Source organism: Silurus aristotelis (genome assembly GCF_946808225.1).
Source record: "Silurus aristotelis genome assembly, chromosome: 1".
Taxonomy (NCBI): domain Eukaryota; kingdom Metazoa; phylum Chordata; class Actinopteri; order Siluriformes; family Siluridae; genus Silurus; species Silurus aristotelis.
Window position 1 is genome coordinate 25362471 of NC_139574.1, and position 15840 is coordinate 25378310.

At 37.0% G+C, this 15840-nt stretch overlaps 2 protein-coding genes across 5 annotated transcripts; one reads left to right on the forward strand and one right to left on the reverse strand.

Annotated features, from left to right (window-relative positions):
• Positions 1–735: 735 nt before the first annotated feature.
• On the forward strand, positions 736–8483 carry ndrg1b (N-myc downstream regulated 1b). Of its 4 annotated transcripts, none has more exons than XM_083556308.1 (14): positions 736–834; positions 3892–3997; positions 4125–4245; positions 4726–4788; positions 4888–4948; positions 5553–5639; positions 5815–5871; positions 6432–6535; positions 6639–6701; positions 6828–6879; positions 6976–7023; positions 7243–7278; positions 7369–7420; positions 7661–8483. In XM_083556308.1, the coding sequence occupies exons 1-14, from the start codon at positions 757–759 to the stop codon at positions 7867–7869; spliced, it is 1137 nt and encodes a 378-aa protein (XP_083412434.1). In that variant the 5' UTR covers positions 736–756; the 3' UTR covers positions 7870–8483. The 4 variants fall into 4 exon arrangements, with proteins under 4 accessions (XP_083412434.1, XP_083412436.1, XP_083412437.1 ...); XM_083556310.1 differs by lacking the exon at positions 736–834 and adding an exon at positions 1158–1321; XM_083556311.1 differs by lacking the exon at positions 736–834 and adding an exon at positions 1768–2266.
• Positions 8484–9814: 1331 nt separating this feature from the next.
• ccn4b (cellular communication network factor 4b) lies at positions 9815–14394 on the reverse strand. Its single transcript, XM_083557935.1, has 5 exons — positions 14177–14394; positions 12107–12383; positions 11443–11697; positions 11059–11252; positions 9815–10899 (listed from the first exon to the last, which is right to left on the reverse strand). Exons 1-5 carry the CDS (start codon positions 14264–14266, stop codon positions 10600–10602), a joined length of 1116 nt encoding a protein of 371 aa, XP_083414061.1. The 5' UTR covers positions 14267–14394; the 3' UTR covers positions 9815–10599.
• Positions 14395–15840: the final 1446 nt, after the last annotated feature.

Below are 15840 nucleotides of genomic sequence, written 5' to 3' on the forward strand. Positions count from 1 at the left end.
TTTCTGAAGGTTTGAGCTGAAATTATATTTTTTGTAATTGACAACGTGTTGCATTCATTCCCTAGATTCAGGGATTCATGCTATGAACACACATCAATTCAATATAGCGTTCTGCTAACAGATAATTTCATATCTGTTATACTAATATTTTATTTATTTGAATCTATTTTAGAAAGGAAAAGAGATGAGTTTTTTGGGTTTTTTTTTAAAGAGCGAGCGAGAAAGAGAGTAAATACAAAAGTTGTAGTTTGGCGCCATCTAGTGTGGAAAAGTGGTATTGTTTTAAAACGCTGTGTTATTTTAATTGCAATTCAAAGCATTCTTGTCTGGATACAAATGTAATATTACATTACATATTCATTCACAAAGGATTTTTAATCTTTTAGAATTTTAAGTGACTTTTTAATGTAATCCCCAAATTAAAATAATAGATAATAATCTACTACCAACCTCAAATATATAATTGTTGATGTTTTTTTTTTCTTTTTTGGTCTGATCTTTCTTTGTTAAGTTTGAATATTCCAGTTAACAGTTGATTGTATCGTAAATCATGAATGTTGCTTAGTCTAGATCTAATACACCATAATTAATCACATTTTTAGCTTTGAAACAATTAGAAATTTATATATTTTAATAAAGAAATGCAGATTTATATTGGTATATGGCTCCGAAATGCAAGCCAGACAAACAAACAAACAAAAATTTCCAGTTCTTTGAATTTCTAACCGCACTCTTTTTGGGGGCTTCTGCAGAAGGATGACGTGTGAACTGGAGCTTCGCCATTTGCCTTTCCTGCTTCACCACATGCAGCACGTAGAGCTCGTTCTCCATCAGGTAAACCCCCATCCTGCTTATCAGTGATGGAATTAAGCTGATCACTATCGACCAACACAATACTGTCGGACTAGTGAATAGCTAAGATCTCACCTTTCCAGTCACGTGTGAAATGCACGTTTCCGTTTTGCAACAAAAGAAGGATCTCCAGAAGAGTATTCACGTCACAGAGATGGTTACAACAAATGACACATGTTGAGTACTGTAGCTACTTTTATGCATATTTTCTTTTCTTTTTGTTTACATCAGTTAATATTTTTCTTAAAAAGAAAGTCTATACATTTACAGCTTTGTCTTAGTACCTACCCTAAATTAAATAGATTTACATGAGAATTGCCCTAGTGTCTTTTGGTCAACATGCAAAGCATGCTGGGAGCAGGGACCACACTGTATACAAAGGGGATATAAAATCCAGCTCAGTACACATTCAACCAGAGCAGAGTGACTAATGCATGATTGATCTGATACTAGAGCAGAAGCAAGCATGGTGTGTATTCATTTTTTTTGTTGTAAAGAGAAATATATATATATACACACATATATATACACACACACACACACACACACACACTGTGTAGCATACCCATCTGAACAGATACACTTTACTCTCTTGAAACTGGTGCTTTATTCTGGACATTAAAATCCTTAAACATCAGTTTCAAGAGAGTAAAGTGTATCTGTTCAGCTGGGTATGCTACACAGTGGAACCCGGTTATGTCACCGGCCTAGGGGACGCCAAAAAACGTCGAGATAACCGATGATCGAGATAAACGTAAACCAATATGGCGGCAGTATATTACCGTGCTTGAAATTTCTTTATGTACATGATGTGCGTTATTAAATGAGAATGTACATGCACGTGTTTTTGGAGGTTTTTTACACAACAGCATTGCCAAAATTTGTTTGATTGGTCATGCGGATCGAGATAATCTTTAATGCGGATGAGGAGGCGGAGGCCGAAGTAAACGCAAACTAAGTTTATTGAGAATACTCAGGAGATAATCCACCAATACTTGTAGCGAAGCAGTAATATCCAGTGGTGCGCTCCGGGAGCGCGGGCCACGAAGTTCTGTGAAAGCAGAGACAGTTCGTGTAGAGAATCCACGGATCCGCGCTATGGAAAGTGCAGCGCTGGGCAGCAACGGATAAACATGGTGCAGACAGCGTGAACATGAAAAACAGCAGGATCGGGGTAATCCGGGGGGCCGTTGAGAGAATGCGGAGTCCGAGAAGAAGGGTACGTAGCGGGATACGTATACGCGATTACACAGACCGCCATGAACCAACATATACGATCATGCACAAACAATAACGGACCGCGAGTGTGTGGAGGTGAGGGGCTTAACTAGGAGATGGGATGAGTGAGTGAATGAGAGTCAGGTGTGTGTGATCAGCATGACTGCGACGAGCTCCGTGCGGGAGAAGAAGCAGGGTGCTTCGGGGAATGCCAGAAGGGGGCGTGGCAGGGGGATTCCGTAAATTTGTCCCCCTCACTTTTTAGTAGAGAGTGTGTGTTAACGACATGTTGAGGTTTTAATGGATCAATGTATACAAATGCAGAGTGATCCAAGTAAAATCCAAAGAGACAAGATGGTCTATACATGACGTTCACGTAGCCATGGCAATCAGTCACTCACTTGTCACGTCATCATCACGCGCAACAGTACTGTAGCTCGAGTCGCATCCGCGGTCTCGCGCGCGATCCAACATTCGGTTGCGATGAGCTCAAAGTGGCAAAAACCGCTTCAGTACTTTTTTACAAAAAAGTCACGCAGTGTAAGTTGCATATGGCATCCGAATTGTGTTGCACAATGTTTAGTAGCTCTGCCTGTTGCTCTTGTTGAATAATTAGCAAGTTTTAAAGGATTATAAGGAAAAATAGCTGCTTGAACAAACGTTCACTTTTTTCCTGTGTATTTTCCTTAAACTCTTTTATAACGTCTTTTGTTTTAACAAGCGTGTTATCAAAACCCTTCCAATAAGAATAAAGATAATGTTGAAATGAGATTTTACAGCATGTTTAACTCTGCCAATTCTACATAATATCAAGTATGTGTCACAGTATGTACACGTAAGGACGAGGACGACGAATGGTAACATTAAAGATGTAATTTTAATAATAAGGAGCAGGTAAATCACACATACATACAATGTAGTAAAGACGATAACCGACAATAAGTGAAGACAGTGGTGATGAGTATAAATAGAGTCCAGGTGAACAGACAGGTGAAGTCGGGAAACAAACATGGTGGATGACGGGGTGCAAAGGATGATGGGTAATGTAGTCCGGTGGAATGAGGGTGGCTCACAGGGGAAACGTTACAGTATGTTGATAGGAACTGATCTTTATTTTATGGGCTGCTCTTTCATTATTGCACTAATTTTACGTTTTGGCAGTTTTAAGTAGCTTTATATATTGAGATATATGTTCGCTTTAACACTGTGTGAAAAGCTACTACTTTTAAACAAACCAGCCAGGAAGCTTAAAAGAAATGTCACTAAATGTTTATTTCATCTCATTGTATAATTGATATCGTGTCTTGACATGTTTGTCAGTTGAGTTCAATACATATTTTCTTTTAATAGTTTGTTTTGAATGACTTGTTTTATTCCTGAAACATGGACTAGAAGAGAACAAAATGAAGTATTATTTGAATGTGCAAGTCTCCATTACTGTGTGCCATGTACTGTGCATACACACAATACTATTTGAAATATGTAAAAAAATATACTCTTATTACCATTATAAGGACATTTTTATACTTTATACTCAAAAAGGTACACATTACTACCTTAGAGTACCAATGTGAACCTTAATGTACCCATTTTTGGGGTAAATGGGGTACAAAGATATCCTTTTAAGGGCACTGTCCCAGTGGCAAGCTGTTGTATTTCTTTTTTTCTCTCTGTTTTATAATCATATATAATCATAAAGCATATAAAGCAAAAACATTATGATTAAAAATAAAACCTGTCAATTATGCAAGGGTTTTTAAAGAAGTTTTATAACAAACCTTAATATGAGAGTACTGATTATTACTAGCTTTACTCCAACAGGAAGCCAGTGTGGAGACCCCTTTTGGCATAGTGCACTGCAATATGAAAGGTGTTGCTACGGGCAACCGACCTGTCATCCTGACTTACCATGACATCGGACTAAACTGTAAGATTCTGCTCTTCTGCTTTCTCTTTCTTATCTGTTCATTTATGTTTTTTTTTTTTTTTTTTAGCATTGTGCAGATTTCCTAATATACTGTATAATGATGTATTGATTGTGTAAACCTGTGCAGATAAGACCTGCTTCAGCAATCTGTTCGAACATAAGGACATGCAGGAAATCACACGATATTTCTCTGTGTGCCACGTCAATGCGCCTGGGCAAGAGGAAGATGCTAGCACTATCCCCACAGGGTGACTAAACACAACCTTTAAACTTAAACCTAATTTATACCACTGACCTAAACTGCAGTAAAATGACTACAAGCAAAAATGTTTGAATTATAAAGTATTTTTTAGATATAAAGAAAATTTAAATTCAATTTCTAGACACCTGTCAGTTGTATGCATATTAAAAGCCCTCATATAAGGGAATCTACAAAGAAACAATCTATTAGCTTGCGATCATTTTCAGTACTTATTGGTAGCCAGTCTGAGCTTTATAGTCAAAGCACAACACAGTGATGTCTCTTCCCATAAAGAATTTCAAATTTACTGCTCATGTTAGAAGTTATTTAGGAAAAATTAACCTTTTGTGTCACCAGTGTATTTGCAATAAATGATTTACCTTCTTGAACAGGATAAGATCAGAGTTTGCTCTGATATAACATTCTGGTTATACCTTTGCTCTTGTGTCACTTCGTATTTTAAACCGGTACATTTCTCCTTTTGTAGATTCACCTATCCATCAATGGACCAGCTCTCTGAGACCATCCCTTTTGTACTTCAGCATTTTAAGTAAGTAAAAAAAAAACACAGATTTCAAGATATGGAATTCACTGTCTAATTAATAACATCGTCTGATGTTTTAAATTGAGCTGCATTTTCTCTCTTTAGCATTAAAAGCATTATTGGAATGGCGGTCGGGGCTGGAGCCTACATCCTTGCACAGTTTGCTGTAAGTTGTAGTTATTTTCTTTTTTTTTTCTTACAAAAATCTTACCACACAAGTCAAGTAAGCTTTTATAGTCATTCTCACCATATGCAATGCAGTACAAAGTGAAATGAAACAACATTCCCCCAGGACCAAGGTGCTACATAAGACAATATAAATTAGCAGTAAGTAAGACAGAACTATACAAAATCTGGAATCTATTTGAAGTGCAAGTTTGCTAAATTTAGTGGAAAAAAAAAAAAAAACACAAGACACTGAGGCAGTAGACACAGTGACACTGCAGCACCAACACATAAAAGAAGATTTTAAATAGTGCCATGATTAAACCAGAATTATAACCCAGTCAGGATTTTTTTCCCCCAGTCAAGTATGTTGATATAGGCAATATAATCCTATTGATAACAAGAGGCGTGCTGGGAAAAATCCACAAGAATGTTGCTCTTAGTACAAATACCTTAGTCATTTCAGACCCACTCATACAATCATACACTAAGTTTGTTAAGAGAAATAATCAAATGTTGAAAATCTTTGATTGAAAATGGCCCCTCTGAATATTTTAAATGATTAATAGATTGATTTCTGGGGTGTTGTTTACTATTTTTCACAGCTGATCCACCCTGAACTGGTCGAGGGTCTTGTTTTGATTAACATTAATGCTCAGGCAGAGGACTGGATGGACTGGGCATCTCATAAGGTACCACAGCTTTGCATGGAAAAATCAGTCATAAAACCAGTACCTAATCTTTTAAAACAGTCCAAAGTATATAAGCAATCATTGTTAATAATAGAAAACACACATTTAAAAAATAAAATGTTACTTTTTTAAATTCTACAAGTCTGATTTTAAAGCAAGCTGCTGCTTCCCACAGATCTCTGGCTGGACACATCATGTTCCTGATATGATCATCTCCCACCTGTTTGGAAATGTAAGACGGAACCCTAAATGTCATTAAAATGTCCATAACTCCTTTTTTTTTTAATAAATATGCTCTTCAAAGTAATCATGCAAACAATAGAAGAGCTGCAATTTTTCAGCATAATCACGTACATTATATGGACAAAAGTATTGGGACACCTGAACTTATCCTGCCATATGTGGTACTTCTTCAAACTGTCACCACAAAGCTGGAGGCACTTAATTGTATAGGACCTCTTTGAATGCGGAATAATCCAATTTTGCATTCACTTGAGTTTGGAAACCCAAACCTGTTCTAGCATGGCAATGCCTCTGTGCACAAAGCGAGCTTCTTTATTGAACTCAAATGTACACAAGCACACACCAAAATCTTGTGGAACATTTTTCCAGAAGAGAGGAAGGAATTATAAAAGCAAATTGGGGCTAAATGTGGAATGCTTTGTTAAAAAAGCGCATACCATGACCGGGTGTCTGCAAACTTTTGCCAATATAGTATATATATATATTGTAATTTGACATATTTACACTGATTATATTTATTTGATTGACTACTATATGGAAATATAACAGGAGGAGATTCACAAAAACCATGACCGGATTGCAGCTTTTCGACATCACATCCTGAAACGCATTAACCAGAGAAACCTTGAGTTGTTTGTCAAGTCCTACAACAGGTAAAACTATTTGCTATTTATATGCATGTCTGTTTTCTCTTCTCTGGGACCAGGGTACTGTATGAAAACAAAAGTTCTCAGTTTATTCTGATGTTCCCTTTAGTCGAAGGAATCTGCATGTTGAAAGACCACCTCCTGGTGCAAACCTCAATGTGAAGACCCTGAAGTAAGTCAAATGTTTAAAGTGTTTCTGTTTGATCTTTAATAAAATGCTATTTTTACTTTCTTTCTTTTCTTTTTTTTTTTTTTTTTTTGTTTGCTCCTTTCACTGAAAAATTCTTTGTTCCTCCAGGTGCCCGAGTCTTCTGGTGGTAGGAGACAGTTCTCCTGCAGTTGCGGCTGTGGTACATGTTCGCTTTCTCTTATATACACATTTTCTATTTCGATCAGAAATTTTTCATATCCATTTTTGTTTCTCATATTTTCATTTTTTGATGCAGGTTGACTTTAATTCAAGAATGAATCCTACAAAAACCACCCTACTTAAGGTTAGGAATTGTTTTCACATCTTCTTCATTTGCAAAAAAAAAAAAAAAGTGTATATATAAACTAAGCATTTAGTTCCTGTCTGACTCCTTTAGAATATAAACTGACCATTTCCTTACCTACTCTTTGGCATTGCAAACATATAGCATTAAATATTAGCATTAAAATCATATTTTGTATATATACTTTTTCTTCTTATATTTTCATACGTTCTCTTGTAGATGGCTGACTGTGGAGGCCTTCCTCAGGATGATCAGGTTTGTATCCCCTTATGGAAATGTTCTGTTTCCATTTAGATTGATGGATACCTGTATTTACTTTCCACACTGTTTCCTTTTTCCTTCTAGCCTGCCAAACTGGCAGAGGCCTTTAAGTACTTCATTCAAGGATTGGGATATAGTAAGTAAGGTTTGCTTCTATGAATAGACTTTTAAAAGTTTAAAGTTATTAATGAACCTTTACAGAATGTACTTTAATGTTGTCTAGTCCTGTTCTTATGCTTATTTGTAAGCATGTTATTTAAATGGCAGGACTTGAATGTCTGGATATAAACTATGTATGTGTGTTTAAATGGTTCATCTATGCAAGAACATTCAACAAACCATTTCATTACAGTGTCAAATTTTTATTCTGTCTCAGTGCCTGCAGTTAGCATGACCCGCCTTTCCCGCTCCCGCACTGTCTCTGGCAGCAGCAGCTTGTCTCAGGATGCTGTTCAGGGAAACAATTCCCCCGTAGAGAAGCAGCACAGACACTCTCACAGCAACGTCTCCATGGACAATCACTCTGACAGCAGCACAGAACTGAGCCTGTTGAGAACGACACACCCCGATCAGGTGTCCTGCTGAAGGCCCTGATTTTAGTGTTGTTATTTACACACATCATTAATGAAGAACCAGAAGCTGCCAGCTGCTTCATAGCTGATTCTATAGTCTTAGTTCTTTTCTGTGTTTTTTTTTTTTAAATGATGCTTCCAATTTTGTGTTGAAAGAAGAGTGTGTGTATAAACGGTTATGGATTATGACTGGGGAAAGTTAATGTTCAGTTATACAGAGGTACTCATTTCTTGTACAATTAAGTACAAGCAAACAATGTGGTGTTTTAGAAACGCAATTACATTTGTAACCAATTTATCAACATTGGCAATTAATGAGAATTGACATACACAGGCAACATAAAGCCCAGTAACATGTTTAAGTAAAGATGCTTTAGTGTTTTATGAAGATTTTTTCACTCAGCCTTTTAATTCAAATAATTGTTTTAATTTTAGTTAAAAGATTAGCTATAGGATGTACTGGGGGAAGCAATACATATATTTTTACACCTTGTTACAGCTGAGGTTGATGCTGTATTGCTCTTATTTAGTTTTTGTATACAGTTTAGCCTGACAATGACTTTCTACTTTGTATATTAGTGGTGTCTGTGAAAAAGGTTCCCCAGTAATAAAAGAGATAAGTACACACAGTACAGACCAAAAGTTTGGACACACCTTCTCATTCAAAGAGTTTTCTTTATTTTCATGACTATGAAAATTGTAGATTCACACTGAAGGCATCAAAACTATGAATTAACACATGTGGAATTATATACATAACAAAAAAGTGTGAAACAACTGAAAAATGTCATTCTAGGTCAGGGGTCGGCAACCCGCGGCTCTTTCATCCCTCTTCTGCGGCTCCCTGTGGCTTTGGAAAATAAATAATGAGTATTTAATTAAAATGTATTTTATTTTAGTTTGTTAGTTTTTAAAATGTAATTCTAAATTGGAAGATTTTGGTGATCTTGTAAAATCTAAATAAAACGTGTTAAGGTTTTTGTCGCTCTTCATATGCGTCACAACCGCTAATGTGCGACACCCACCGGCACGCGACTCCTTAAACTTTGGTTGACGGCACACAGAAGAGGACGGCATTTTTGGTTTGCTGCCGGTGGATAATTTATGGTCGGCGTTCTTTTCATAAATACAAGAAGGACTCAAATAGACATTGAGTATTTTACTTGAAAGTAACCTTCAACCCAATGTCTTTTTTTAAGGAGTTCAAAAATTTTTTGTTGCATGCAGAAATGTAATTTCATTCTCTCCGCAGTTCATTGATTTCATAAATGCAACACATTATGGTTTGATTATACATAGCATAAAGGCAAAAAAAAAAAAAAAACACGTTACATGTAGTGTTATTTCAATTTAAATGTCAAAAGGGTTTTGTGGCTCCCAGTGTTTTCTTTTCTGTGGGAAACAGGTCCAAATGGCTCTTTGTGTAGTGAAGGTTGCCGACCCCTGTTCTAGGTTCTTCAAAGTAGCCACCTTTTGCATTGATTACTGCTTTGCACACTCTTGGCATTCTCTTGATGAGCTTCAAGAGGTAGTCACCTGAAATGGTCTTCCAACAGTCTTGAAGGAGTTCCCAGAGAGATGCTTGACACTTGTTGGCCCTTTTGCCTTCACTCTGCGGTCCAGCTCACCCCTAAACCATCTCGATTGGGTTCAGGTCCGGTGACTGTGGAGGCCAGGTCATCTGGCGCAGCACCCCATCACTCTCCTTCTTGGTCAAATAGCCCTTGATGCCTTCAGTGTGACTCTACAATTTTCATAGTCATGAAAATAAAGAAAACTCTTTGAATGAGAAGGTGTGTCTAAACTTTTGGTCTGTACTGTACGTTTATACCAGTTAAAAAAATAATAAGATTCTCCACAATCTAATCTGTTTTACATCAGTATAATTTTTTTAAATATAACTATACCCGTATTGTCATGTAGTGGACAAGTCAAGTCAAGTCAAGTCAACTCAAATGTTTTTACTTTTCTGTCTCTTTATTCAGCGGATATTAAAACACATTTGTCGCACATAATTCCTGATTTAAATATAGTAAATAGCTGAGTTGCATATCTAGCTGTATAAATAACAATGTGATACAGCAAGAGGAAAAAAAATTATACTTGGCCTTGTTGAAAAACATACAAATATGAAAGACATTTTAGATCTAAACACTTTTAAATATCTTTCTTTAGAAAGTGCTACTAAATATAAACAATATAGTAAGCAAGGATAATTTGCCAATGTTGTAAAATGACAAAAAAAACTTTTATCATTACAAAAAGTGTTCTTAAATTCTGTGACTGGTAAAAAAAAAATTATATCATAATTTAAAGAATATAAAAATCTCACTTAAATTCATTTTAATATAGCATTTCCATGACATAAGCCCTTTGGCTCCTGTGTGACTCTGGAAAATGTCAAAGTGTTTTCCAACCAAACTACATTCCAAAAGAGTGGGATAAAATCCTCCTTTAGTGGAAACGAACCTCTTAAAATTTTGGAAATTTTAAATACCGCCTTATGATAGAATGTGGTTTTCTGACACAAAATCAAATATTGTGTGTACCAGGTGCTTATTTACTCCACCACAAATATATTTAATGCACAGTTATACCCACTTAAAATGTGGATTAACTCTCCATATGTACACATTGAACACACAAGTGAAAGATTTTGGCTTTGACATGTTCAACTAACATATCAGCAGTTATTCAAATTGAGCACATGGTTATTATAAAGTGGAAATGGCTCCTTTCAGTCTCAGTTCATGATCTCATTGTGCTTATAATAAGGCTGCAGGTCAGCAAATATATCATTGGGGTTTCTGCAGGAGAGGTTGCAGAAACATGCATTGATCCACATGTACTTCCAGGTGAACACTGCTCCACTGGGACACTCAAACTCCACTTCGATAGTCTTCGACTTGTATGGGATGCAGCATCGTTCATCTGAACACACTCCGCAGTATTTTGGCCAATAGGGCTTCTTACTGATGCAGCCAGAGATAGTGAAGTTTTGGAACTCGCGCTCACGATAGATGTTCAGACATTTCTTTCCTGGCTGTATGAGAAACATTGTTAAGCAAAGAAGTATGTGAGTGCTTTTTGATATTGTATAAAGTCATATCAATCAATGAAGTAATGTGAATAATAATATAAAGACTTAACTATTCTATTAGGCTAGAACTTGACATTAAAAATAACATGGATGGATGTATACCCGAAAATGTTTGGTTATGTCCACGTCACAGGGCCTGAGGTTACACAGCCTGCTTTCTGTCTCCATTGCGCACTGTGTGTTGTCATTGGAGAATCGCATGGATACGCCCCGCCCACAGGTCTTTGAGCATGGACTCCAAGGTGTAGTCTGGGTAATGCAGTTGTTGTGCCAGATCTCATTGGTGCTTAAAGCCTCTGGAAGCAATATGAAATGCTTTAGTTGTTTTAAGTCTGTAGACTTCTAAAGCAAGACAGCATTTACGGACAATAAACCAGAACATTTACAACCCCAATGCAGATGTCTAACAATTTCAACAACAAAGTGTTGTAATGCTTGAAATGATTTAAGTCTGGGCCTACTGTAGATCATTAGAGCAACCCTCACCCTCCACAGCATGTCTTGGGCTCGTCCTTCGTGTTTTTTGAGGCTCATTACAGATCCAATGCTCACAGCAACGGCCTGGAATTTTCACCAGCTTGGGTAACTGACACCATCCCCGAGGCGGCAGGGAGTCGGTGCACAAAGGCACACACCCGATTGCTCCATTCACACACAAACAGCGATACTTACAGCTAGGCTGAAAGCTCTGCCCATTACGGTAGATCACGCCATTATACTCACACCCTGTTCCGGCTAGATCTGAAGCACAAATACACAAATAACAGCACAGATTTATTTAACATGACCATTCGAAACAGCAAAAGTGGCCAGAATGTGGGTGTCTTAAGGAGCGATCTAATGTGCTTTGAATAAGCTACATATTTACATCTTACATTTAACTCTCAAAGCCACCAACTGGCTTTTTAACACCTGAACATTGACTTCAACAGTGAACAGAGATTAAAGTCTGATGCTCTACCAACTGAGCTCTTTTTTATTATGCAATTTTTAAATAAAATGTAGTTTATGTTTCATAAATTTTGAAATAGCTATGTAAATAAAAATATTTTGGTGTATATAATCTAATAAGACATCTGTTTGTTTGTTAATTTAACAAAAAAACATCTAAAGGAAAAATAAAAAAATATCAGTACTTGATGTCACTTACATGCACACACGCCTTTTTCGTACCTAGGCTTGTCAGCGCTGTAGTCGCAGTACAGCCCCTTATGATAGTCACACGTATCTCTCTCGTTACAGGTTTCTCCCAGTTGTTTAGCACAGGCCTTGCAGCAGTCACAGCCATCTGTGAGCAGACTGACCCCCACAGGGCATGTGGGGGCCACCTTAGGACATTTACAGGGCCACTTACAGTACTGGGTCCTGTTGTACAGGTCGAGGTCTGTGTTCACAACCGAAATGTCTGTTGGACTTTGGGATAAGACCTTTATATTAGAGAGAGAGAGAGAGAGAGAGAGAGAGAGAGAGAGAGAGAGAGAGAGAGAGAGAGAGAGAGAGAGAGAGAGAGAGAGAGAGAGAGAGAGAGAGAGAGAATCATGATTAATTTCACTCTGTTCCACTTGATGGCACTATTGGGCAGAACATTTAAATCTTCAGTTGTATACGTATTTTAGGCAGCCCGATTATTTAATTAATTGTACCTTGATTAATCCTTTATATCAGCAAAACTCAGGCAATTTTATCATCTGATAAACAGATTATTTACAGTTATTTACATTTTACAATAATGCATTATATTATCTACACATTCCTTTAGATTTAGTATAATTAGATCTTTATTTAAAATGCCATTAAACATCATTTAGCATTTCTTTTTACATTCAAGATATCACTTATTATGTTACATGTCAGTGCAATGTTCTAGACCTTGCAGAATTGTATATAAAGTAAATTCCTTTCCTTTTAAAATGTATAACACAGCCTTTCTGAACACTATGACTAACCCTAATGTGGGAACTTTTATAACTTCAGGAGTATGAACATTCACTTGTCAGGGTCCGATGCATGGTTTAAGGCATTACTGTAAGTGTATGTGGCATTGTAATAAAATAAAATACACTATCATTAAAACTGTTTCTTCTATTAGATTGGGGTTCTTAGCTTCCACATGATGTAATACATTTAGTAATAAAATGCAATAAGGTGTCGTATTAGTAATATATTACATATACTATATATCTAGTAAGGTGCTTTTTTGGTTGTTTCTTTGAATATTTGTTTTGCATAGCCATGGACATCAGTGAAATTTCAAGAGGAGAGAACCTGCCTTTGAAAACATAGATATCCAGATATCACCCTGGAGTCTTCCAATCGCCTTACCATAGAAACATTATCTCAACTTATACGTTAACACAAGCATTCAGACCCTGTGCAATTAAGCATAGCCAATCCGCCTACAAGTGGTTTCCTTTTTTGGTGGAATCCTGTAAAAAAAAAAAACACAAAGAGGGAGGGCAGATAAACCTCAGGATCAAATCCAGGACCCTAGAGCTGTGAGGTGGCAAAGTTACACACTGCACCACCATGTTACCCTAAAACCTTTAAAACAACTTCCTGTTTTTAATTTGCTTCTCCAGTAGCCACTGAATAACTCTTTCACTGCCAGCTAAGAAGAAAAGTCTGTCTTTTCTGACATGACAAGTTTCCAGGTACGATCCTGGACACATGGGCGACAGTGTACAGATGTAAGGTCTGTATAATAACCACGGGGTGCACACACTTTCCATTCAACATCTAGCAAAACGATTTGTTAGTTACTTATATTGTTTAATCTAGGCCACAGGCAATGCTGAAATAAACCAACAGCAAAAAAGATTCCACAGGCAAGAAACCCCAAGCTTGTTTTAGTCAAATTTATTACAAGTTAAATCTGCATGATTTAAACTAGGTTTTATGTTTAGTACAGTTTGTGGTCAATTCAGAAAAAAACAAACCAACCAACATTTCTTTAATAGGCTGCTCTCACTGTTTTGACTTCCACCCTAAATATTTGAAACATTTCCAGATTATAACATGTTCCCAGACATCACTGTGCCTTTATCAGAAACAGAGATTAATTTCACTGATGATCACCCAAATTCTTCATTGTACATTTAAACCAGGGTTCAGTATCAGGGTTAAGTTGTATACTATATAGTAGTGAAGCACATTTGTGCATTTAAATATTCGGTCTAAGCTGAAGCTGGCTGAGGAAGCATTTGCTAAACAAATTTCTCACCTGATGAAGTCCACCGGTTACCAACAGGATCCAGGACAGGAGCCACCTCATCACTGAAATATCCCGAGAGACGCATCGAGACAACAACATTCATTCTGTGCTGTAATTAAACTCCATGCTGCTCTGCGCACCGCACGGGTCTTTCGTTCTTCCATCAGCAGCGTGCCACACACACACACACACACACACACACACACACACACACAGAGAGAGAGCTGTGTCAGCGGTGCTGACGTGAGCTCTCAGACCTGGTCATCCATTTGGCTCAGTGTTTATGGCTTTTTTTATCCCCTGTAAAAAAGAGTGTAATGAATAAACTCCGCCTGTAACATTTGAAGGAAAAAACGTCAACAATTTGCATATTTAGTTTCATAAGTAACATGTGAAGGTTACTTTTTGTATCAAATGTTCACTTCAAAATAACTTACTATTATCACAATTATATCTTAATTAAGTAGGTAGGATGTGAAGGATGAACTTGTACAGTGTATTAGAGTACACCATTCGTGTACTTGAATAAAAATACAAATCCCCAATTTAGATAAGTAAAAGTACAACCCACCTTCTCCTTCAGTGTCTTTTCTTTATTTGTATTTTTTTTCTCAACATTGTATGTTAATACATCCAAACTAGGAAAGAACATGTATGGAATTATGTAGTAAAAACGATTCATATTTATGTTAAATGTAATATTTTGGAGGCCAGGTCTGATGCAGCACTCCATCACTTTCCTTCTTGTACAAATAGCTTTTACATAACCTAGAGGTGTGTTTGGAGTCATAGTCCTGTTGGGAAACGATGACGGTCCCAAGTGCAAACCGGATTGGATGGCATGTGTCTGCAAAATACAGTAGTGGCCAAGCTGGTTAAGTGTGCCCTCAATTGTTGATTAAATCACCAACAGTGTTATCAGCAAAGCACCCCTACATCATCACACCTGGGAACTTCACAGTGAAAACTACACATTCAGAAACCACCTGTTCACTCTGTGTGTCTAACAAAGACATGGTAGTTAAAAACAAAATAATAACTAATCAGACTAAAGGTTAGTTTTCCACTGATCTAATGTATATTCTGTGTGTTTCTTGGTCTCTTCTGCTTGTTGTTCTTACATTACAGAAAGTAATGGTTCCTTTGCCACAATTCAGCCATGAAGGCCAGACTCACACCGTTTCCTCAGAACAATGAATGTTGAAATATGTCTGCCACTTGACCTTGGAGAAACATTTATGTAAATTGCTGGTTAAAACTGGAAATTCTAATAAACTCATCCTCTGCAACAGAGGTAGCTCTTGGCCTTTCTTTCCTGGGATTTCCCTAATGTTTCGAGCTTGTTTTATCATAGTACTTGATAGTTTGAAATGAATTGAAATTAAATGTCTTTTCGCTTTATTTAAGTGAATGTTTATTGCTATAATATGGATTTGTTCAGTAGTTGTAGTAGCATAAATAGGGCTATTGACTCTGTACTCACCCTTTCCTCTGCACAAGACAACTGATGGTCTAAAGCACATTAAAAAGGCAAGAAATGTCTGAAATTAACTATTGGCAACACCCTCCTGTGAATTAAAAACCATTCCAGGAGACTACTTTGTGAATATGATGAGAGCCTTGGGTTTGCCAAGCTGCCATTAAAGCTAAATGTTGCTGCTTTGGACAGTCTA